This window comes from Myxocyprinus asiaticus, chromosome 27 (genome assembly GCF_019703515.2).
Source record: "Myxocyprinus asiaticus isolate MX2 ecotype Aquarium Trade chromosome 27, UBuf_Myxa_2, whole genome shotgun sequence".
In the NCBI taxonomy this organism is placed as follows: Eukaryota; Metazoa; Chordata; class Actinopteri; order Cypriniformes; family Catostomidae; genus Myxocyprinus; species Myxocyprinus asiaticus.
The window spans coordinates 12,826,202-12,851,936 of NC_059370.1; the positions used below are offsets into that span (position 1 = coordinate 12,826,202).

A 25,735-nucleotide genomic window follows, 5' to 3' on the forward strand; every position below is an offset into this window, starting at 1 on the left:
CACACATACACACACAATCAAAATTCTCATTGAAATTCATTTAATTGAAAAAACAATATTTTTATAAAGAATTTGAAACTAATTGTATTCTCCGTGTTTCAACTTTGACCCACATAAGCATTCTAGGAGGGTAAATGAAGCTGTGCCTTCAATCGTTACGTTAAACAACTAAACCAAAGTTAATAGTTAATCAGGGGTCTCTGATACTACAGAGTTTGAGTGAGTTGTCTTGAAAACATTAATAAGTTCTTCAGAAAAATAGTCTGGCTGTCTGAGCAGTTCTGAACACTGTTTGAGTTTGAATAAAAATTGATAGTCATTTTAGAAGAATATGTACAAGTAGCTACATGAAGAAATTATGAAATTCACAAAGGAATTAAATAATGGGGATGAGGTGTTGGATTGGGTAACAGAAGAGTTATCATTATTGGCTAATCCAGGAAGCTCTCCTCCCAGAAATTCACAAACTACAAGCAAATGACTGAATTGTTTGTCCATCATAAACATCTTAGGAATGCTGAACATAAATATTACACTTAGGTGGGCATGATACTCAAGCATGATTCATTTATTAAGATATGAGACTTGTAGTCTATTGCTGCCACAATACACTGAAAAAAGTGGTGACTTGCATACCTTAAGAAGCTTTTTCTACCTTATCTAACCCTTTAAATTAATTTTGTTGGTATAACCTAATGTATTCAGGTTGATTAAGTGGTAAATAAAATTTTTGACATGGATCAAACAAGTTAATTTAGATGTTACCAAATGAAGCACATTTTTTAGGTCAACCGGTTAGACAGTGTATGTTTGAAATTATTCCAAAGGCTTAATGGACTGACAGAGTACGTTTGTGAACATTAGGAAATGTGGAGCATATACTGTATGTTTTAAAGTCAATGTCCACATCTAACTTGGTTTATCTAAATAAAAACAACACTTGAGATTTGTGCTTTTTAGCATTTCTTCATTGATACCCTTATCGCAAAACAGAAATCACTGCTGACAGGGAACTTTAGGATATTTAATTATTAATCATAACAAATCTAATTAACAGTCATTTTCCAAACTTACTGTATAAGCAGTACTATGTGATTATCACTTTCCTTTATTCATTTGAACATATCTTGAATTTTATAATGGGTAGAAACTCATTACATTTGCTGTAACAACATTGCAGAAAAGCAATGTGTATCTAAATCCTTTCATAAATAACAAAAGGGTCTATCTAGCCAGATTGCAGATATCTGTAACCTTTTGTCCTGTAATCCTAATACGAATTCAGTTCCTATCATTAAAACGCCATGTAAGCACAGAACAGTCTTCCTTTTCATAGTGAGATTTAATGTAATTTAACTGTAATGTTAAATGTAACTATAATGTAAGTAAAAAAAAAAAAAACATTTGATTATGCTGCCATTACCATAAAACGTTAAGATTACCCCATAACATCCTCTACCATAAATCATACCCTGCTCTGAAAATAAATGGTGACACCTTGTGGAAATGTATCATTGTGTATTAAAGATTGACATCACATAGATACTACATTCTAACACATAACGCATCCAATCTATATGATCTATATCTTTATGGAAAAGTCTGATTGGTTACCTGTCCAAAAATAATAAATGAAAAGACATGGAATATAACTTTTGTTTTAATGTTTAAAAAAAAAATTATGTTTTGTACTGTATGTGGTCAACAATCAAGCATAAAAAAAATGCCATGAAAAAAAAAGGCACTTGCATTTTTCAATTATCCAAAAACAAAAAAAATGAATAAAGTTCAATGAAAATCAAACACAGTTTGAAATAGGTATGATTTTGAAAGGTATGACAATTCAAACTTATTGTTTGAATTGAAAACATATAGGCCTACACCTTTTAGTAAAAGCTACTTTTATTAAAATTACTTTAAAAAAAGTACTACATCATTATCAGAAACAAATTCCCTTCATTTCTTTAGTCACAGCCTCCGGAAAATACAAATTTACTGGTTTCCTACTTTAATTCCCAATTTCACAAATTTATAAAAGCAAAGAGCACATTATGTATAATAGCAAATACAGGAATAAGACATTGTTCAATATAAACATGGTAAAAGTACTCACCTACACATTATACTTGTGTCCGAGAGGCGTTTTTTAAGAAAACTGATGGCAATGGGGGAAGTGTTTGCAGTGTTTTTATACAGAAGGGGGAATTCCCACATAGTGAAAGGCCCTGATATTTTCAGCTCAAAAGTGGGACCTGGTATGCGTCCAGGAACTTGTGTCTGCTTTGCTAAGTGTTGCCAGACAACACTTATATTCAACAAAAACTAGAGCATTTTGACTGTTCCCAATGCCATAGCTGGAAATGCTGCGAGGAGCCTAATCCGACTCAAATTATTATAAAACAGCTTCATAAATCAGCACTTTAGATTGAGTTATTGGATTAGACACCATCAACCTATGTGCATTTGCCCTCTAATTCACTTTAACCCTATAAATAACTAACCACTTTTTGTCCCACACAGCTGAAACATAGCAAGCATTCAATTGAAAAAATAAATAAATAAATAAAAAGCAGCACAATTGCACATTTTTGTAGTATTTCAACCACTGTAAAGCAACTAAAAGTGTAACATTGTGGTTACCTGCACAACGGGCACTGTGCTAAATGTCTGAATGGATTATTTTAGTGATGCCAAGAGTAAATTTCTTCAAATCATAACTGCATGCAGTCACTGCAAAGTCAGCTGAAACTGCACTTAGAAATGCAAAATATGTTCTCATGTTGTTTAGGTTAGTAACCTTTTGTCACCCATGGCATTATGCATCTGTGCATTTTGTCTTTACTTCTGCATGCACTACTTTTCACACACAATCGAAAATATCATTATGATCATTTATTTGTTTTGTTCTGAATTTCAAAATGCTACTGCAATTGCAGGCATCATCGATAGTGACTGGGATGTTGGTCTAGTGCAGGGGATTTCCTAGCCCCGCAAGCTTTTTTTTTCTTTCCTCTTTAAACTAAAGATGGCTTGACAACAGCTGCGTTCACACAAAGACACGCTCGCACAAACTCACACATGCATGCATGCACACACATAAACACATACGGACATAGACATATAGATAGCTGCAGACAAGAATATAATGAATTGATGGTTTGAAGGCTCAGTTTGACAGAGGACGCTTTTATACAGAAAAAGACTTGTCAATGCCTCTACACACATCCAGAAAAGCAGATGACAATACCGTTGCTGTCTGTTAACTGGGAAACGTCTCTTGGAACTAGTGTGAATCACAAGAGAACAGAAAATGTGCTGAAATTCAATCAAATAAAATAAAATAAAAACTGAACATGGTGGTCACAGTATATGTAATCAAAGGTTTAGTTCACCCAAAAATGAAAATTCTGTCATCATTTACTCACATTTATATTGTTCCAAACCGTATGACTTTCTTTCTTCCATGGAACGTAAAAGGAGACATTGTTTGAAAAAAAAAGATTACATAATTTTTGGGTAAACTATCCCTTTAAAGTATAAGGAGTGAACCAATCCAATAAAACCAATATTCTCAGGACAGTCATAGTTTTTGGAAAAAATATTATCTGTAATGCAGATTCTTCAAAAATTGGATTTGGGTCAAAACACATTATCTAAAGATCATCAAATATCACATTTACCATCTGAAATTTATAACCAGATATTTCCTATTTAGAACAGAATTACGTAGATTTCAACAGGAGGGAATTTCCTTGGTGTGTCCATAATGTAAATAGAGTTAATGACTGATCTGGGTTAATCAGCTCTCTGGACCAGTAATGAATAAAACAAGGATGTGAAAAATCTCTGTCAAGTAAAATATAAGATGCTTTTGAGCCACTGGACTGCAGAATTACTGTGTTTTCTGTTAGATTTAAAGCAACAATGACTAACAACAAAATAACAATACTGCTCTTCGTTTAAGAACACAAACTCAAACCGGGTCATTTCCTTTATTTCTGGGGTGATCAATTTGAACACTGTATGGCTGGATTACAAGTAAAGCACTAATAGTAAATGCTTAGTGCTTTGAACTTTAAAAAAAATATATATATATTTTTCCATATCGTGCATGATTGCAGAAAATGGAACATTTGAACAAGGTGTGGCATAGTAGGTCATCACTAGCTTTGACATAGGCATGGCGGTAAAAAGGGCACATAGGTTGTATATTGACAAGCACCTTACAAACATAGGACTGGAACACAGCGCACTGGTTGCTAGGCATCAATATCCTTTACCAGGACAACAGGAAAATGTTCTAGTCCTCCCCTCCGCAGAGTATCAGAAGCGTTTTACGATAGTCTCCTGATGTGTCACCCTGAGAGAGAGCACAATCAACACATATGAAAAACATATGAACCATATTTGCAGGTAAAGTGTGTAATTTTTTAGATGGGACCCACTTTATATTAGGTGTCTTTAACTACTATGTACTTAAGCATTTGATACAATGTACTTGTTATGGGCATACGTGTTGTTAAATTGTACTTACGTACATTTAAAGTACCAGCATTTAATTACATCTGTAGTTTCACCTTTAATCTTACCCCTAACCCCACCCATAAACTTAGTAGCAGCAAATGTGAATCTTGTTAGAATTCTGCAGAACAACATGCAGTTACATATTAAATACATTGTATTGGGAGTATTTTAATGTTAGTACATAGTAGTTAAAGGCACCTAATATAAAGTGGGACCTTTTGATGTTAAAATACTTTCTCCTAGCTTAGCTTAAAGGTGCACTCAGTAATATTTTATGCATGTCGTCTTGAACTTACACTTACACCTAGTGGCGTGGATGCAGCATCATTCAAACACATGAGTTTTCAGTTACTGATGCCATTGTAGAAATGCCCTATTCACAGTCAGCCATGATTACTTTAATCCATGAGTAAAAGTGTCCAAAAACAAGGTGGTTACTGAGATTAAGTGAGTAGTATTTGGCTGGTCATGTGATTTCAACATGGCAGCCCCCTTGAGGGGATCCTCTCCATGTAGATTTAGACAGTTTTTATAAGGCTACTGATATGACTGGAGTCTTTATCTCATGTGAGTGCTCATGATTTTATACATATATTTTAAAATAACAATTAATTTCTTAAAGAGGAAAACATTTTTAAAGAGGAAAAAATGACTGAGTGCACCTTTAATATGCAGAGACAATTATAGGTAAGTTGATTCCTCCTGGAAAGTGTAAACATTGTGACTCTGTATGCTTGAGCATCCTGACCAGCACAACTGCAACATTGGCTCAACCACTAGTTACTGCCACAGTATTGGCACAGTAATTACACACATCACCTTTTTGACAAAAGCATCAAAACACACCCAATGCCTTGGGAACATGCAACACGGTCATACCAGTGATAGCTGCATTGCATAATGCTATTAAGCTGTTATGTAATTCACTGCATTATGTAATTACAGAGAGTTTCGTTTAAACTAAATAAATGTATGTACATTAAGATCAACAGGTTATTTCCCTTCCTTCACAGCCTAAAGTAAATTTTAGTGGAAATAAAGTAAAAAAAGAAAACGAAAAGCGTATGAAACCCTGTAGTCCTACAAAACAATAAATCCAATCCAAACATCTGTGGAAATGTTATGCTCTTTTTTCACACACCTTAAAAACACACAGACTTACTCTCAGCATGCTCAATTTAGTAGCATCTATCACTAAAATTATCAGATATCAAAGCAACTTCCAAACACCATATAAAAATAAATGCTGCTGTCTCCTTTGATTTAAAAGGAGTATAATTTTATAAAAATCTTGATTTGGTTGGATTATTTGCATACTAACACAACAAATATAGCATAATAAGTTATTATCGAGTGCTATTATTGATCTTTGAAGGGAGTTTTGACTACAGAGCCAGTATAGACCTGTTATTGAACACTTCCTGTCTCCACACTTTCTACCAATCAGTTCAGCATACAGAGAGGAAGTCAAGCATGCAGGGGAAATTCCTAAACAGCTGAGTCGAGCGAGTACACCACAGGAACCTGTAAAACACTTTGTTCCCCCCTTGACTTAACCAAAAGAGGATGTGCAATGCCTACAGTAAGACAAAATACAATATCTACACAACTCTCTTTTAAATTCACAAATTTTCAATCACATCATGCACATACACAGTGGCATGCAGTATGTAGACAAGGAGCACGCAACTTACAACCAAGGTTTCTACCTGGATGAATTCATGCAAAGAGGTGTCATGGGTCTCCTTTAACTCTTTGCGTATGTTGAAGAGGTCAACCTCAGAGCGGGACACCATGATACGGATGAGAGCCCTGTCGTCTGTTCCCAGACCCTGCAGGGAAAGTCACATGGCTTAGAAAACTTCAGCCTGACGCTGATCTGAACAATGCAGAGCATCAGCAATAGTGCAGATGCTCATCACAGGCCTGTGACTCATAATCAAGCCTGAGAACCTTCTCTGGAAGGTCAACAGCAGACACGCTGTCGTCAAATGAATTCAACATGACTGTTGCCTTACATAAGTGCTTTTGACCCACAAAATTAACACACAAAAAAAAATGTTTCAGATGACTTACTCACTAGAGCTTGTTCTTAGTCAATGACTCTAAATTAATTCGTCACTCATATAAAAGCTGAATGATGTGATTTTGACCTAAATTGCCGTACTGCTCAGAGCCTGATGTAGATGCAGAGGAAAAGTCGTACCTTAATGGCTTTGTACAATCGGTCAGCAAAATAAGAGGGCTGATTCTTCACGCTCCGCACTGGGAAATATGAATATGTAATTGTTATTTTTCAATGACTGGACTCATATGATCACTTCAGTGTCATGTCTTATTTTTTTCCACAACAAAACACATACAGTACAGTATAATAATACATTTGATCAGACATTTTTCTGCTTACTGATGTAGTTAGTATAGGTGTCATATCATGCATTTTTTATCACTGTATCATAACTGGAGTTGTAATCTTAAATCCTTTCCACCATAAAAGCTATACTTTAGCATTTTAAAGACTGTTTACACTCTCTCTCTGTCTCTGTTCCTTTGGAAGGATACGCAGAGCAGCAGATTCTACTCACAGATGGGAATAGCACCAACATGATAACACAGGAAATCAACTTGTTCCTTCAAAAGTTTATGTACCCTGAAATAGAGGGCCATGCCCTATCAGATACATTTGCATAATTTAAACTGTGAAATCATTTCAATTAGAATGTAAAGAATCTCAGAGACTCAGGTTCTGGGCCCGTGGAAACCAGGAAGTAATCACATTCACATAAAAAATGGTGAGCATGATTCTGAGGTTGCATTTTTCCTCTAAGATTGCAATTCTTTAATCCACTGATAGTTAGGTTTAGGGTTGGGGTTTGGGCGTATGGTTAATAAAAAATGTGTTCCTGTTCACTGTATTACATCATTTACAACTAAAAATAAAACTCGCTTTTAGTGCCACTCTGTGGCCATTTCACCTGCATATGTTGTTCGTTCAACAACACTTCCAGCTTCGGTCACTGGAGGCAGTGATTCAAATTTCAATAAGAACCAATTTCAGCAGCAGAACTTTCGACCTACTGTCGCCGAATTCACAGTGTGATCAGGCTGACAGCAAAACGTTTGACAGACTTTCCCACATTTAACTCTTATCGTAAGTTTTTCTTGAAATCCGATGATTTAGCGCTTATTTTTATCAAAGATGGCTGACGTGCAGCTTTGTGGACATGAGGAAATTACACTAGAACAATCATTGAAAATGATTTAAATTATTTAAAATGTAGCTTTTAGGCTAAATTATGTCTTTATTCTTTTCATCAAGCCTTTTAAAATGGTAATCCAGTAAAATTAAATGTTATATATACCACAGTTTGTACTGGGGTGTTCAATTTCACAGAATTGCAGGAATGGCCCATATAAATAAAATGTGTTTTCCAGATGCTTGGCCATTGCGCTGAAAAAGTAAACAGCTCTTACCAATAGCAAACATGGCATTTTTAACATCTCCTGACATTTCCTTCTTTATGATCTGTTCAATGTCCTTGTTGCTGCATCTGACAAATTCCTGAAACACTGGAAGGGATAGAATGAATGTTGGCTGGAGAGTTCATGAAAACATGTATTAGCACAATACCAATAGCAAACTTGTGTTAACATTACCTTTCCTTAGGTGAGGGAAACTCCTCGTGCATAGAATACTCATGAACGTGTCTTCCATGTCACCCGAGTCTGCATTGCAGGCATCTGCCAATGCCTTACATAGGAGAAAAACATATTAATTAAATTCCATCTACCTAATGGCAATACACTGCTATTACGGTAACATTGTACTTGGTAAACAAATGACAATTTACATAGTAGGCTATTTTAAACTTACTTGGGCATCTTCCAAGGCCCTGCCCATGTCTGCAGGTCCTTCTTCGCGTGCTCCCTGATAAACACAAATGTAGTTTGGTGAAAAATGTTTTCATAAGTCCCAATGTGTAAACTGTGAGCCAGTGTTTCAGCTGTGTTTATAGTACCTGTGCCAGGGAGATCAGAATCCGTTTGAAATGTCCAGATGTGTCTGATGCGATGGCATCTTCTAAACTGTTTTTGAAGGCTGTGTAGGGGAAAATACACAAAGACACATGGGTAGACATAAAGTGATGTACAGGTGATGTGTAAAAAGCTACTCTGTAATGTAATTTATATTAATGCACCATTTCAGAGACAAATGGCGCCACCTCCTGTACACAATATTGCTATGAAACAGCCATGGGTTTATTTACCATGCTGATAGGCAGAGCACATGTCCTGAATCTCCTGGTTGCTCCTAGTGACCAGGATCTCAATCAATGCATGTTCATCTGTACCTGCGCCCTTTAAAAAATAGAAAATACATTTATGCATAAATATTGCTATTAATCACAAACGTGGACAGAAGTAATACACATAATATACAGTATATTCAAATACATTTGTTTCAAAAGCTTTTCTCAAATTAAAATATCTCAATCATTGTTGCTGTTTCTATCTTTATTCAACATCGAAGCAAAATGAAAAGTAAACAGTCAGTGTATAGTAGTGATCATCACCTCTGCTCTAGTTTGGGCAGGTCACTGCCCCCCAGTGAACAAATAAACACAGAGGTTGAATAACAGAAGCAGGTCAGTCTGTTATTTTAATTATAAAACAGTCTTACAGCTTTTTATGACTCAAGTAAGCTTTTGGTTTGTATCTATCAACACAAATCTGTGCCATGCTATCATAAATCTGCATGTTTACCTCAATGGCTTTCTTCATCATTTTGGCATCAAACTCTGCTGGCGTCATCATCAGGCCCAGGATGAGCCTTTCAAGGTTTTTGGACAGTTCTGATTTGAGGTCAGCCATGAGATTCTGTCCGAAAATAATTTCACAAATTAGAAAGATGCTAATACACATGCACATTTAATACAGCTTTACTGTATGTTTGATGTGTCAGTTGTGGTCAGTGGGACAAAACCGGTAAGAATACTAGTAATTCAATTACAGAGCTCTGCAATTAAAACGTATCTTTAATGCGGTATTTACTAGTAACAATTAAATTAGATTAGAATTTGTACTAGTAAATATTCAATTACAGAGCTCTCATATTACAATTCTTACTAGTAAGAATTCTACAGTTGAGCTCTCTAGTTGAAAAAATTCAAATTGTAGAGCTCTGTAATTAAAAAATGAATGGGAGTCAATGGAAACATGACAAGTAAATATTCAATTATAGAGCTCTGTAATTAGAATTTTTAATTGTAAAAATGCAATTGTACAGCTCTCTAACTGGAATTCTTACTAGTAAAAATGCTATTACAAAACTCTCATATTAGAATTCTTACTATTAAAAATGCAATTGTACAGCTCTCTAGTTAATATTCTTACAAGTTAAAATTCAGTCATAGAGCTCTGTAATTAAAAATGAATGGGAGTGAATGGAAACAAAAGACAAGTAAATTTTAAAGTAAATATTCAATTACAGAGCTCTGTAATTAGAATGTATACTAGTAAAAATGCAATTGTAGAGCTCACTAATTGGAACTCTTACTAGTAAAATTCATTATAAAGCTTTGTAATTAGAATTTTTACTAGTAAAAATGCAATTGTAGAGCTCTGTAATTGGAATTCTTACTAGTAAAATTCATTATAAAGCTTTGTAATTAGAATTTTTACTAGTAAAAATGCAATTGTAGAGCTCTGTAATTGGAATTCTTACTAGTAAAATTCATTATAAAGCTCTGTAATTAGAATTTTTACTAGTAAAAATGCAATTGTAGAGCTCTGTAATTGGAATTCTTACTAGTAAAATTCATTATAAAGCTTTGTAATTAGAATTTTTGCTAGTAAAAATGCAATTGTAGAGCTCTGTAATTGGAATTCTTACTAGTAAAATTCATTATAAAAATCTGTAATTGGAATTTTAGTAAAAATGCAATTATTATGAGTAACGCTGGGAACATTAAAAGAAGATTTGGCCTATCATAGTTAAAGACAGAGTCTTACCCGTCCCAAAAGAGATTTGAAAACCTTTCTGATCTCTTGTCTCTGTGCATTGCTCCTTTGTGTCACAATGTCAATAATTGTGTCTTCATCAGTGCCTGAAAATCCCAGGAAATAAAGGTTTATAAGTCTCAGTGACAGTGCCAAATTCACTCAAACAAAGTTAAAATACTGTTGTTACATACCAAAACCCTTCATTGCTTTTCTCAGAGCTTGGGCATCACTCGCAGGGTCAAAATTTGGGTATGGTTGTAAAGTTCCTCTTAACTGATGACAGAAACACAAGATAAAGCTATTCCAATATTGCTAACAGAGTTAAAGTATGAGTACAATAATATATATATATATATATATATATATATATATATATATATATATATATATATATATATATATATATATATATATATATATACATACAGTATGAGCATAGACAAACAATAACCCAGTTGCAGTACAGTGTCTTTGGTAAAAGATGAGCACTTTTTGAGTGACTAGATAAGAGTCATAGGAAGTAGTAGCAAATCAAGACTCTGATTATCAAAATGAGTGCATTCGGATGCTATCTGTGCACAGACAAAAGCTCTGCTGTGCTCTCAGTGTGTATGACATAGTTATAGGCTCTTGCTTGGCCAGAGGCAGGAGGGATCATTAGAGGGTAATATGATGCATGCCGCTGAGAGAGTGTGGGTGACTCTAACCTGGACTTTGGTCATGGAACTGATTTCCCACATCTTGTAGGCAATTTGTGCAGCCTCTGGGAAGAACTCCCCTGCAATACTGAGAAACAAACAGATCTTTAACCTTTTGTGCTGACAAAATAACAATGTACAGATTGAGGACTTGACAAACCAAACAATTTTAAAATCTTTGGCCCTGTCCTCAGTCACACTGAAATGCATCCAAACACTAAGGGCAAAGATTTGATCTCACCAATGTTTATCAAGAAATCTGAATTCTATAATATAATATATAAGTATGAAATAATATGATATGTACATAGAAAGAGACTCATGTCTTGTGTCTTAACATTTGGAAATTGGGACATAATTTGGGACACTGCAATGTAAACACATTGTCCTGCAATTCATGATGGTCCAATGTCTCCCTCAACTGACTCTTCAAAGATATTGCAGCACAGAAGTAAAAGTCCTTAGCTAAACACTAAATCTAAAGGAAAAGGGCTTACTCATCATCTCCTCCACACAGCTTCAGCAGGGTGCGTTTGTAATCCCCAGACGTGTCATCCTGTTGAATTCACACAGAGGAGCAGAAGATATTATAAATGTTTATTTACAAACACACACAACATATATCATGAATATATCATGAAATAATGAAATACAACATGGAATGTTGCAATAAATAAATAAAAATACAATGAAATGTGAGCATAAAAGATAAACTGTGAAATGTATTTATTTATGCTCACATTTCATAGTATTTTTATTAAGTGATTGCTGCACTTCATGACATTAGAGCTGTCCTTCGATTACAATTTTAAATCTAATTATTACATGATATGTTGATTAATCAAATTAATCGCAATTAAATCGCATATACTGTATGAATATTTGCTGAGAAAGGCCCCAAAATAAGGATAATTCAATATATAATAATCAAAATAATTATAAATATAATATATATGATTAATAGGCTATAATTCATTACATTGCTATGGCAGACGAGTAAAGCATTGACTAGACAAACAAAAAAAAAAGTGGCTTTAGAAGTCAATATATTGTTTGTTTTATTTCCATATCATTGAACATAAGGTTATCACTGGCCTAAATAATAAATTAAGTAAATTATTTGAATGTCTTATTTTTATATAATAAATCACATTGAATTAACAGGTTAAATCAACAGCCTTAAATGATATATTGAATTATTTCATGATGTAGGTCTATTTCTGTTTACTGTTTACTGTATCTGTAATATAATTTTATTTAGATGTTGTCTGCTAAATCTCTCCATACAAACTGTGAGTTACATTTAAAATATAATCCATTGATACTAGTATGCACCTACCATATACTATAAATTAACAACATTTAATATGTGAAACAAATGACAAGGTTGTGAAAGACAACATTTCAAGGAGAAAACCCTAAATGAAACTATATGAAATTATGTAGTTGTGCAATTATCTATTATGTTGTGTACAGTTATGTACTACGTTGCAATAAATATAACAATCATGCAAGCATAATGAAGGAACATTTGTCATATGGAGGGGAAGATAATGTGTATTTTATATTCTTTATGTCTGTGTATATGCATTACCTGAATCATATTGTGCAGAGATTTCTCATAACACAGCCTAAAGCACTCTCTGATATCCAGCATGTCAATCTCAGCGCGAGAGACCATAATGCGAATAAGAGTGTTATCAGCAGTGCCCAGACCCTGCAGAGAGATGCGAGACAAAGACAGAAGCACAGAAAGCATTGATAACCACCTTAAGCAATGCACTTTCACTTCATCAGGATTCATAACAGGTAACATTACAGCAGTTTCTACCTTCATGGACTTGTAAAGACGCTTGGCGAAGAACATGGGCTTACTCCTGATGCACTGAACTGAGGGAGGTAAACAAGGGAGCATATCTTAAAGAAGGTCATGCACTGTTTCACTTATTTTGATCGCATCATGGGGCCCAAAGCTTACCAACTGCCAGCATCAATCTTTCAAAATCTCCAGATAGCTCGCTTTTAATACTGTCTTCAATGGATTTCTCTGCAATTTTTTGGTATTCATCAAATACTAGATAACACATAATAAAAACACAATTATCTATTGTTCTATTATGTCATACAGCATTAATCCATGTTACATATCACATAATCTTGATATTACAAAAATCTCAACCTTAATTGTAATTAATAATCTTATATGCAATCATAATATTACAAAATGGTACATTTGTTTAATGACTCATAGATTAGGTCAATATATTATCTTTTTTTTTTTGCAATACAAACTCTCTCTAAGGTGATTAAAATCAGCACACTGAGGTGTGGTGAGGAGTGTTAGAGACACAGACAAGTGAATGTGTAAAGTGGGGGAGTGGTGTAGTCCGCAGAAATGTCTGTATCCAGTGTGTCCAGTGTGCGACTGCGGTTCTCATACCCAACTGCAAATGGGTCACACTACGGTTTCCCAGCAACATGATGAATTTGGCCTCGTCTGTGCCCCATTGTGCCTCCCCTGCTTCATACAGGTCCTATAGTGAGAGTACACACACACACACACATACATATTCTTTCAAGATGCCAACTCTTTCCAAGTCAAGAGGTCAGAAGAACACTTGTTAAGTTGCATGGTGTGCGTACAAATATATGGTATTCCATTCATTCAGTATGTAGGGGTAAATCATTTAACTTCATAAACAACTTTTCACAAGCATTACTCTTTACACACATGATTCTGAATAATTGTGACCTGTCCCAAATAGATTACCTTAAACCTAGTTCTTCTATTTTCTGATTAGACTAAATGACGGTCACGATAAGAAGCCGAATATCAGCTACACACTTGATCATGCTCACCTGAGCATCTTGCTCCACAAGGTCTTCACTAACAACATCATCTTCCTCTCTGGTCCCCTAAGAAACCCCATAATCATCAACATTAAACACAGTATGGACCACCATAATAAAAGCATTGCAGTCAACACATCTTTTATTGTAAAATCATTGGCTCAGAATGCAAAGTATGCATACTGAAATGCATACTCAGTATGAAATTCAGGTGAAAGTACAAAGGAGAATATGAACAACCGAGGATAATAACCATTTCTCAGTTAAAAAGCAAAGAACGAAAAATAACACACCAGAAAGGGTTTGAGAACATAAATGCTTAAAACATGATTCTGTATTATTGTAAATAAACAGTTCATCACAGGTTTCACTGACCTGAAGCAAAACAACCAGCATCTTCTTAAAATGTCCAGATGTGTCCCCTATAACATCCTCTTCAAGCTCCCTGCCATATGCTGTGAACAAACAATCACATTGTCTGGCTTTGACTGCACAGTTCAGAAGAATATTTTGATCTCTTGTTGCCTTAGGTACTTTAAATAAAACTCACCATCTCTGTATGCTGCCACCAGGTTATGAATCTGCTCATTGGTTCTTGAGGCAAGAATTTCAATCAAGCATTTTTCATCTGTTCCTTCTCCCTTTAAAATACAGGAAGAAAGTATAGTCAATTATTTTGTTCAAAGCACAACTTTAATCTCATTATTTTGAAGATATAGCATATTATACAAGATGCCAGTATAATTATCTAGAGGGAAATGAGTGAAGTTACTCAAGAGAGAAATGAAAGTGGACTCTATGTTGCTAAAAAGACATATTATTTTATCACAGGATAGTGTTAATATAATTGTTGAAAAAGGTATGGTAATATAAAGGCATTTTAGTAAATAAAATGTACAATAAACTACAACTTAAGTGTTCACTCTTAAATGAGAGTTAAAGTAATTACTACATGAAAAAAATATTTATATTTTTTCAACTTTTCAAAGGGAGTGTCAGACATTTCATGTAGGTCCTTAAAATTTGGTTCTTTGTGATTCATAGTCATGAAAAAATCATTAAATGGTTAATATTTTAAGAATTAGCTTGACCTAACTCTCATTATTTACAATATTTAAGGAAAATCATCACTTACCAAATCCTAATGATAGCAATTGTAAAAGAGATTCACAGGGGGAAAAAAACGTCCAGTAAATAAAACAAAAAAATGACGGTGTATATGTCAACTGATATTGTAATTGGTCTTGAAATGACTGATGTTTTGGTGAAGCAGTCAGGAATACACAATTTTGTTCTTTTCCCTGTATGATAGATGTCTAAATCTAAGTACACATCATGGTCCCTATTGTAAGAGCGCTAAGTGCAGCGCAATGCGAAATGCCATACGCGTCAAATCAGTGGGCATGGCCATTACGTTTTGGAATTTCTGTGCAAGCATGTGCTAAGTCTAGGCACGAGTGGGTTTGGTGAAATTGCACACGCAAAGCGCTAATGGGCTGGGTCAAGTGCAATTTAATTTTGAGGTTCTTCTCCGGTTATTGAACCATCTGCATTCTATTATATAGTCCATTCAAACACCAGAAATATAAACAAAGACAGCACATTCAATAGAAGTTGGTAGTATAAAATGGACTGTATGCAATGAATTAGAAGAATAGAAATATGGACTTGCACTATTTTGTGCATTAACTGCATCCTTGTCGAGTATTATCAGGCATATTTCTATGACAGTGACACGCTCCTTTTATACGCATGGAAAATATGGTTCTCGTCAGTATTTGGAAGTATGCTCTGTTAAATTATAGAGAATGTAAGTATTATTAATCATACTGATCAAGTGACACACAAATCATGGCTGTCTAGTATTAATAGTGACTGTATCGGCCTTCCAGGTTAAGCTGTGGGTCGAGAGACCATTTTTTATTTTTTTATTTTTTGCACGCAAACCTCAAACTGTAAATGCAGGAACTGAGTTTAAAACTTTGCGCTGTAAACAGACGTTGTTTTGCAAAGCAATGACCTCTTTCTCAGGAAAAAAGCAAATTGTGCAATGCGCTACTTCATTAGCATACAGTACACCCACAGTTTGCACTCATACACCTACAGATAACACAGATAGAGCTTTGTGCTGGCAAGTAAATTGTCCTTAGAATTAGCGCTCTCACAGAAATGAGATAAGGGTTGCGCATGGTCATTGCGTGCTGCACTGTGCCTAGTGTGGTCATGTAAATAGAGCCCTATATATTAAAAGCCAAATTTAGTTATATATTAAAAAATAATCATCATTCAATATAGTTACATAAAATAGCAGAAATCCAGAATAACACATCTATCTGAATCTAATTATCTGTGCAAGCCATGCATTTGAAAAACCAAGCAAAGGTATGCTCTTCAAGCAGCCAGGCACAGCAAGTTTTAATTGGATGGTCACGTACATGTAATATCTAGATTCTTTTATATATACCTTAATGGCATCCTTTATTTCTTTGGCATCATGATAGGCTGGAGTTCTCATTAAACCGATGATCAGACGTTCAAACTTCCCCGTCAGCTCGTACTTCAGATCATCAATTAAATCCTAAAGAGTGAAGTGATTATGATAAAGTGCACTTTTAAGCTGTACATGTTAGATATCAATTGCAATTATTTTACTCTCCCTAATATCTCTCTAAAGTCTTTAATCCATTTTAGGAGCATCATATATGTCCCAGTACCTTCCCATAGAGAGATTTGTAGGCAGTGCGTATCTCCTGCCTCTGAGCATTACTGCGTGAGGTAATCAGATCTAAGATGGCCTCCTTGTCACTTCCTGTGACACAACAGACAAAGATATAAAGAGATCATGTGGAATATCCCAGTTGTCATTGGCTTCATACCAAACATCTGTAGATGAGGAGTCCCTGACACTCACCAAAGCCTTTCATGGCATTATAGAGGGCCTCTGCATCACTGCTTGAATCAAAGTCAGGCTGATCTGTGACTGTACCTCTAAATCCCTAAGAGAGAGAGAGTGAGAGCAAAAACTTTATATACAGTGAGATCAAAAAGTCTGAGACCTGTTTTGCTTCAATTTTACAATATCATACAAACAATTTCAGTAGAAGTTATATTAAAAGCAAAACTGTTTTAGTGAAAAGTTTAATCGAATAAAGCACTCGAGCTGGTATGGATTCCGCAAGTGTAAAACCTGATGATGTTATTCCAGCATAATTTGAGAATGTTCCACAGAGCATCTTGTGTGCGTCAATAATATTTTGTACAAAGGATTTCATAACACTTTAAAAAAAAAAAATGTAACCTAAAAAATGTATATATATATATATATATATATATATATATATATATATATATATATATATATATATATATATATACTTTTTTTGCCAATGTGTGAACGGCTTGTAACGCAACTTAAAAAATGATCCCTTCCCGGACTTCCTAGGTTGCCTATTAAAGCCTGTAGACTGATTTTCATGCGAGGGGAGTGGGTCGCTTTAGCCGGGAAAATCGAAAGGATGTGACATTTATGCGCGCTCCCAAGAGCCTTGCCTCAGTGCTTCTCTTCCGCAATTCAACAACGACAACAAACTGCAACACTAGGTAACATTATCTTAGAGATGGAATCCAGCAGGGGCCTGGGTAGCTCAGTGGTAAAATACATTGGCTACCACCCCTGGAGTTTGCTAGTTCGCTAGTTGGAATCCCAGGGTGTGCTGAGTGACTCCAGCCAGGTCTCCTAAGCAACCAAATTGGCCCGGTTGCAAGGGAGGGTAGAGTCACATGGGATAAACTCCTCGTGGTCGCTATAATGTGGTTCGTTCTCAGTGGGGCGCATGGTGAGTTGAACGTGGTTGCCGCGGTGGATGGCGTGAAGCCTCCACACACGCTACGTCTCCGTGGCAATGCGCTCAACAAGCCATGTGATGACAGTCTCAGACACGGAGGCAACTGGGATTCGTCCTCCGCCACCCGGACTGAGGCGAATCACTATGCGACCACGAGGACTTAGAGCGCATTGGGAATTGGGCATTCCAAATTGGGAGAAAAAGGGGAAAAATCCACAAAATAAAAAAAGAGATGGAATCCAGCAAACAGCCAGCTCCCAGCACAACACCAACTCCTATACAAACTCAGAGTAAGCCAAAAAAACAAAAAAAAAACCTTTATCTACTGAATCCCATCTGGCTAAGCAGGAACGTGATCATAGTTGAGGGAAAACTAGAATGCACATCGGCAGGGCATTTGATTCCTGGAGGGACCTTCGTTCAGTTTTGGGGATCAAAACCGACCCTGAATTGGCGTTCTTCTTATTGGACAGGTAAGCTTACATGACTGCAAAGCATATGAAATATAGTGCCATAAGGATTGATCTGTGTAATTTTAGCTAACTTGATCTTGCCTGCTATCGCTGATGAATTGCAAACTACCTTGCTTCGTAACTTTCAAATAATTTCAACGATCTTCTCTTTATACTAAAAGTCAGGTATACCGGATAAATGTAAGCAAATACGCTGGTTTCTTATTCGTAGTACAACATATGACATACAAAACATACAATAGTGCAACATAACAGTGCAGCGCAACAGTAAACTGTCTGCTACAGTTTGGTAGTATGTATCAGTATGCTATGTTAGCTGATAAGTAGTTTTAGTTTAGTCTCAAAGTTTGTAGTAAAAATATCATAACTGTGTCATTTTAATTATGCTACCTCATCTGTCGGCATGACAGTTACGTCATTGTTTTGGCCGATGCTCGCTCAGGTCCCTATGGAGTGTGTGCACGAGCAACAGGTAGCTGGCTGCAGTTCACTTAATGGCTACAGGTGTCATTAATAACAAGAGTTTCTGAATCTTACATACTGCACCTTAAATATTATAAGACATGTTTCCCTCCAAGGTACGAATTTAATTTATACACAAAATCGCAAAAATAACTTGTGAATACAGCAGCGTTTTCATCCAATGTGTTTAAAAGAGCAAAACTATCACTTCTGGGAAAATTAGTGCAAAATAGAAATTAAATTGGAAATTGAAGCCACTGTGGCTCTTTTATTAAACGTAATAAGTTACTTGCAGTTTAGAGCGTGCAGACAAAACACATTGATGAAATACATGTTTGCGTTTGAAAGAACGGATTCACTGTGAACATATTACTGCCAGGGAGGTAAAAGTAGCTAATCATTTTGATGACAGGTTTTTGCTCTGGCATTTCAAAGTAACCAGAGCAACATTTGAGATGCTATGCGATGATGTTGTTGATACTGATGATATTTATATTCTCTGAGCGAATCATTATCCACATGGCTTGTTGAAGCAAAGTAGACTGATTTTCATGCAAGGGGAGCGGGTCGCTTTTGCCGGGAAAATCGGAAGGATATGACGTTTATGCACGCTCCCCGAGAGCCTTGCCTCAGTGCTTCTCTTCCGCTATTCAACAGCGACAACAAACTGCAACACTAGGTAACGTTATCTTAGAGATGGAATCCAGTGGGGCCTGGGTAGCTCAGTGGTAAAATATGTTGGCTACCACCCCTGGAGTTCGCTAGTTGGAATCCCAGGGTGTGCTGAGTGACTCCATCCAGGTCTCCTAAGCAACCAAATTGGCCCGGTTGCTAGGGAGGGTAGAGTCACATGGGATAAACTCCTTGTGGTCACTATAATGTGGTTTGTTCTCAGTGGGGCGCGTGGTGAGTTGAACGTGGTTGCCGCAGTGGATGGCGTGAAGCCTCCACACGCGCTACGTCTCCGTGGCAATGCATTCAATAAGCCATGTGATAAGATGTGCAGATTGATGGTCTCAGACGTGGAGGCAACTGGCAGTTAAAAGTGGCTGCCTTCCTCACTCCAGTGACAATTCTTTTTTGTAAACCAAAATCCTATGTATTTCAGATAATTTCATGGTTTAAATGACAAATCCCAGATATTCAATGCGGTCACCCCCGGTGCAAATAGTGGCAGATGCTATTTGCACCTCTAATTATATACTAACATTCAGTATAGGGGCATCCTTTATACTGGGGAGTCCCATAGACACCCTACACTAATCCCTATCCCTAAATCTAACCCTAACCTTTCCTTACAAAAATGAACCATGGTAACCATGATATCACCATGGTATTTTGTAGTAAAATCATAGTAACCATAAAATTAAACATGGTTACTATATTAACACCATATTACTGTAGTAACACCATGGTTAATTGCATTCAATCTATGGATTCCATCAAAAAAACATGGTTACTACAATATTACTATAGTAAAAGCATGGTTCATTTTACCCATATCAAACCTTAGTATCAAACTCACGACCTTCAAAATGACCAAATCAAATGTTTTTAATCCTTTTTATTTATTATTATAAGTAGCATGAAAGGAAACTTTAAGAGTGGAGACATGAAATGGGATGGGAAAAACAGTGGGACAAAAAGGGGGAATCGAACCCGGGTACTTCCGCACAAACAAAAAAAGCACATCCACACTGTCTTTACATACTACAGCATTGCAGCAACACTTGAAGATGCAGTTTGTCTTCATTTTCTGTGTTCCACCAGATTATTGCATACGTCCACAGATCATTTCCAAGCCATAACATTTACAGCAACTCCCATTTGATTGGACTGAAAAAATTATTTAAAGTTGCTCTTGGGTACATACTGTATGTGTTTATATGTTCTTAAAATGAAATATTACACCTACAATCAGACACTCCCTCATTTTCTACGGCACAAGAATTCTCCTGTTGGTATGAAAGAGCTTTAGTCCAAATTCAGAGGCTCAACGGGTCTATAGAGTGCAAAGATGACACCTGTCAATGTTGCAGTTGTGTGTTATGCTCAGCAAGGAGTAGTATGTGTGTGTGTGTGTGTGTGTGTGTGTGAGAGAGAGAGAGAGAGAGAGAGAGAGCTTGCATGCAACTGAGACTAAAAAAACCTTACACTTTCAACCATATTGAGTCCTTTAGCGAGCTGCAGACCCCACATCTGACAGGGCATAAATGCTACAGGACTGTGCATTTCCAAAGCACCTCTATACTGTTCTCAGTCTCCCTACTTTCATTCCCATAATGCCGTTCTTTCTGGCATGTCTTGGTCCAACAAGGGCACAATGCCAGAGTCCTTCCCCTGCATGCTTCTCTGCACATGCTCAAGGCCTGTCCTGCAGCTATTGCCCAACACAGCAGCTGCAGGCCTCCACATCCTGAGCAACAGACCCCTAGCAATAATGACCTAAGCTAACAAACATCCGAAAAGCCAAACACACCTTTACAATGCTAAGAGAAACACATTGTGTCCCCTAGTGTAGTGGCAAGGAATCATCAAGTATATTGCATCAACATGTCATTGAGAATTTTTACATACATTTACAAGACGAGTTTCGTGCTAGAGTAACTTTAGGTTAGGGGTGTGTTCCAATACCTAACCCTAAACTAAAACTCCCAAAAAAAGAATAACGCAGATGTCTTTGAACATGATGACTAGATCATCTCAGGTCTACCAGCAGCATTGAGTATTATCAAACGGCCTAATTTTTTAATGAGTAATCATCTGCCTCTTAAATTCCATATAGAAAACTCTGACATCCTACACTCCCTGCAGTACAATATATGGGAAACGAGATCTGTTACCATGTAAACGGAGACAGACATGTCTTTGTAGCCATTATTTTATGTTATATGACCAAATGCAGCAAGATACCTGATCAAATTTTAAGCCTATATCAGGTTCATCAGCATCACATAAATCAAGTAAACATGTTACTGTAGATGTTTTAGCTTACCTTGCCCATGTCTGATTAGTTGTCAGTTGTCAATGGAATTATAGTCTTGAACCTGTAGAGGGAATTAAGAAGAACCCCATTAATCTTAAACTTTCCTTAACTTTGCTTGTATTTAAATGATTCAATTTACTTTGGGAGTTCTTGAAAAAGGGCTGTTGATTTTTTTAAAAAAATTTTTAAGAATACTCCTCATGCTTCATTCTCTTAGTTGCCTAATATACGGAACTATGGAAGTGGATTCATTATTCAGGATTCTCTGCTTATGAGGTAACTGAGTTCAAACCACTTTTAAGTCAGTCTGCAACAAATGTTTCTATAGGTATTTTGTTAAGTAACCTCTGAATTAGTTTTTTTTACTTTTTTTGCAGGCTAAATACTCTTCCGTAGAATTGTTTGACAGGTGAAAAAATATTGAAAGAACAAACTCAGTCTCCCTAATTCTAAACATTCGTACACTGTAAAAAGTGGCAACCCGCAATTGTTACACGATGAAGTGATTTTCCACACTCAGATAATAAACTTCTGTTTCTTTTATTAAAATGCATTTATGGAAAAAGATACAGTTGTTACCTTTTAGGAGTAGTTCACCCAAAAATGAAAATTCTCTCATCATTTACTCACTCTCATGCCATCCCAGATGTGTATGACTTTCTTTTTTTCTGCAGAACAAAAACTAAGATTTTTAGAAGAATATTTCGGCTCTGTAGGTCCATACAATGCAAGTCAATAGTATCCAAAACTTTGTAGCTCAAAAAAGCACATAAAGGCAGCATAAAAGTAATCCATACGACCCCAGTGGTTTAATCTATATTTTCAGAAGCAATATGATAAGCGTGGGTGAGAAACAGATCAATATTTAAGTCCTTTTTAATATAAATTCTCCTCCTTGTCCAGTAGGTGGCGATATGCAAATCGCCATAAACAAAAGAAGAAGAATGTAAAAGTGAAAGTGGAGATTGCTAATAAAAAATGACTTAAATATTGTTCTGTTTCTCACCCACATCTATCACAATGCTTCTGAAGACATGGATTTAACAACTGGAGTCGTATGGATTACTTTTATGCTGTGCTTTTTAGAGATTCAAAGTTTTGGTCACCATTCACTTGCATTGTATGGACCAACAGAGTTGAAATATTCTTCTAAAAATCGTCATTTGTGTTCTGCATAAGGAAGAAAGTCATACACATCTGAGATTGCATGAGGGTGAGTAAATGATGAGAGAATTTTAATTTTTGGGTGAACTATCCCTTTAAGCAGCCGTTTCTACTTGATCTAACCCTAAAATTAGTTTTATTGGTGTAACCTAATGTATTCAGGTTGATTCTGTGATGTTAAATAATATTTTGTGACTTTAATCAAACTGGTTCATTTAGATGTTACCACATGAAGCACATTTTTAGATTAACTTATTTTAGAGTGCTCCCTAAAGGATGGCATGTTTCTGGAAAAATGTCTCAGGCCTGGCTGCTTAAGGTAAAGCCACATTTTCCACAGGATACTCTTGGCTACACCCCATTGTGGCTATACTGTGCTCTCTTTCACTACATCATAATCAGGAAAATAAGCAACAGGGAACTCTCAATAACGGAGGAACCTGCAGTCGAAAACAAACCACGAGAGAAATGGGTTATTCCTGTTTTATAGTGCCAAATCAATGTGCAGAAGACATCCAGATGATGTGAGCTGTTACAGCACTATGAAAAACCACAGCAGAACACTTACATCAAATGTTCTGCAAAGTCTTGTTTAAGAATGATTAATTTTGCACTCTGACTCTGCATACTCAATATCTTGCTTTTCATAAACAAGGAGAGTAAAAAAACATGAACAAATAGGAACATCACTGACATGTGTACAGTATTGTTTAGATTTTAAATGTGTGCAGTTGGAGTCCAAAAATAGACATGTCTCCCTGTCTGGTGTGTTGGGTCAGGAATGCATCCAAGATCTGAGAATGAGAGATTCACACAGCCCCACCCTGCCAGCTCTACCATAAATTGTAATTAAATGAAGCAAAAATGAATGAAAACCAATTTAAACTGATCTGATATGATATAGATAGACCTTTATTGCAAAAATTATCTTAAAACCGTTGGTTTATAATAAACTATTCACATGGAGTCATTGTGGATTCTCATAGGCTACATGTTTATATATATATATATATATATATATATATATATATATATATATATATATATATATATATATAGCCTGAAATATAGTATGACAACAAGGTTTGTAGTGTGAGAAAAGAGCTAAATTACGTGTCTCTTTCTATGCCAGAGTTACTGAAGAGCTACCGTTACGTTACGTCATGCGTCAAAAAGACCTTCATTTTTTCCTAATAAAGTATGTTTAGACACATTAAAAGTTAAAAAGCAATAATTAAATATTCCGTTTTCATCTTTTACCTTATACAGACGGAGTCGCGAGCTCTAGTTGCCAGTGGTCTTGCTGAGAAACGTCCGCGCGAGGATCAGCTGTCTGTCACTGACGCAACGCACGCGGCGCAGTGAAGAGCACTCAACATTTAACTCACTATTACTAGCGATGACGTAATGTCCACCGTTGACGTGTCGCAATACCCAGTTCTCAAATGTGATGTTAAATATCAGTGGCATGACATTACTACGACTAGCCTACATGATCACATGATTTCTCTGTTAGTGTCATCTGCAGTGCACCCTCTGATTTGCAAATGCAGCATATTGGGGATTCCTGTAAAGTCCTGAGTCAAGACGGGCATAAGGGAGAATACTCACACAGCAGATCAATATTCGCAAGGCTAGAATCACAATTTCATATTACGTGGTGCTAAAAAGTCACTATGCAGTACAACCTTTTAAAACAGCCCCACCTCTTTATTAAACGGAATTGTAACAGCTAAATTAGATAAATCAACCAAAAATATTTTGTCATTGTTTACTCACCCTCATGCCGTTCCAAATCTGTTCCTTCCATGAAACACAATATGAGATGAGCAGATCGATCCAAAGGTATTGATAAAGAATATCAATCCTCACATTACAAATTGATTCTAATGTTTGTTTTTTTTAACTAGTAATTTTATAATTTAGTTACCATGAAAATTAACGCGTTGAAGTGAAGAAAAAAAAACCATTAGATTAGCAAAAAGTTGCATAGCACTGGAATTATTTCTCCTTCAGCTCATCTTTACACGCAGACTGGGGCATAGATTCCGGGGGGATGGGGTGGGAGGTAACCCCCCCAATAATCAAAACGAGCAAGTACTGAAGTTAATTCACACTAAATAATGACAAATCCAAATGTGACATTTGTCATAATGGGTTTGTGTGACGTTGGTTATACGTTTATTTAAATTAAATCACTGAGAGTGTTCTGTAAAATAAGTGGTATCACTAATGTTAAGCAGATGTTAGGATTGACAGCCTCAGTTACCATTCACTTTCATTGCATGTTTTTTTTATTTTTTCATGCAATGAAAGTAAATGGTGAATGCTGTCAGTCCCAACACTGATGTTACTTTGGCGAAGCTGGTGAATTTCAACTGCTTTAAATCTAAATCTCAGCTGATTTATTTAGTTTATATAGTTTTCAAATGGTTAATAAATACATACCTCGGTCTTCAGGAGTGTTTTACAGTGCACTTGCTAAGCATCAAGCCACATATGAATGCTCTATGTCAGAAAGTGTAATTTCCAGTTTCAATGATAAGATCAAATATTCACCTTGAATTGCTTACATAAAATGAGATTAGATGTCTATTGGTGCATAGTGAATGTAAAAATATACTTAATGTGTGTTAAATATTGCACAAAATATTAAGATTGAGTTTACGCATTCACACCTTCTGTGTGTGTGTGTGTGTGTGTGTGTGTAGAGAGAGAGAATATTTCCAC

The 25,735-nt window shown here is 36.0% G+C and overlaps 1 protein-coding gene across 3 annotated transcripts; it reads right to left on the reverse strand.

Annotated features, from left to right (window-relative positions):
• Nucleotides 1–3,978: 3,978 nt before the first annotated feature.
• Nucleotides 3,979–24,885, reverse strand: LOC127417764 (annexin A6-like). 3 transcript variants are annotated; one of them, XM_051657971.1, is made up of 25 exons: nucleotides 24,785–24,885; nucleotides 21,851–21,902; nucleotides 16,987–17,071; nucleotides 16,790–16,884; nucleotides 16,540–16,653; nucleotides 14,626–14,716; nucleotides 14,451–14,530; nucleotides 14,085–14,141; nucleotides 13,666–13,759; nucleotides 13,204–13,299; nucleotides 13,057–13,115; nucleotides 12,820–12,942; nucleotides 11,723–11,781; nucleotides 11,235–11,313; nucleotides 10,719–10,800; nucleotides 10,537–10,631; nucleotides 9,289–9,402; nucleotides 8,793–8,883; nucleotides 8,544–8,623; nucleotides 8,399–8,452; nucleotides 8,182–8,275; nucleotides 7,999–8,094; nucleotides 6,731–6,789; nucleotides 6,219–6,356; nucleotides 3,979–4,360 (listed from the first exon to the last, which is right to left on the reverse strand). In XM_051657971.1, the coding sequence occupies exons 2-25, from the start codon at nucleotides 21,857–21,859 to the stop codon at nucleotides 4,301–4,303; spliced, it is 2,004 nt and encodes a 667-aa protein (XP_051513931.1). In that variant the 5' UTR covers nucleotides 21,860–21,902; nucleotides 24,785–24,885; the 3' UTR covers nucleotides 3,979–4,300. The 3 variants fall into 3 exon arrangements, with proteins under 3 accessions (XP_051513931.1, XP_051513930.1, XP_051513932.1); XM_051657970.1 differs by lacking the exon at nucleotides 24,785–24,885 and adding an exon at nucleotides 24,266–24,574; XM_051657972.1 differs by lacking the exon at nucleotides 24,785–24,885 and adding an exon at nucleotides 24,266–24,573 and having other exon boundaries at nucleotides 6,234–6,356.
• Nucleotides 24,886–25,735: the final 850 nt, after the last annotated feature.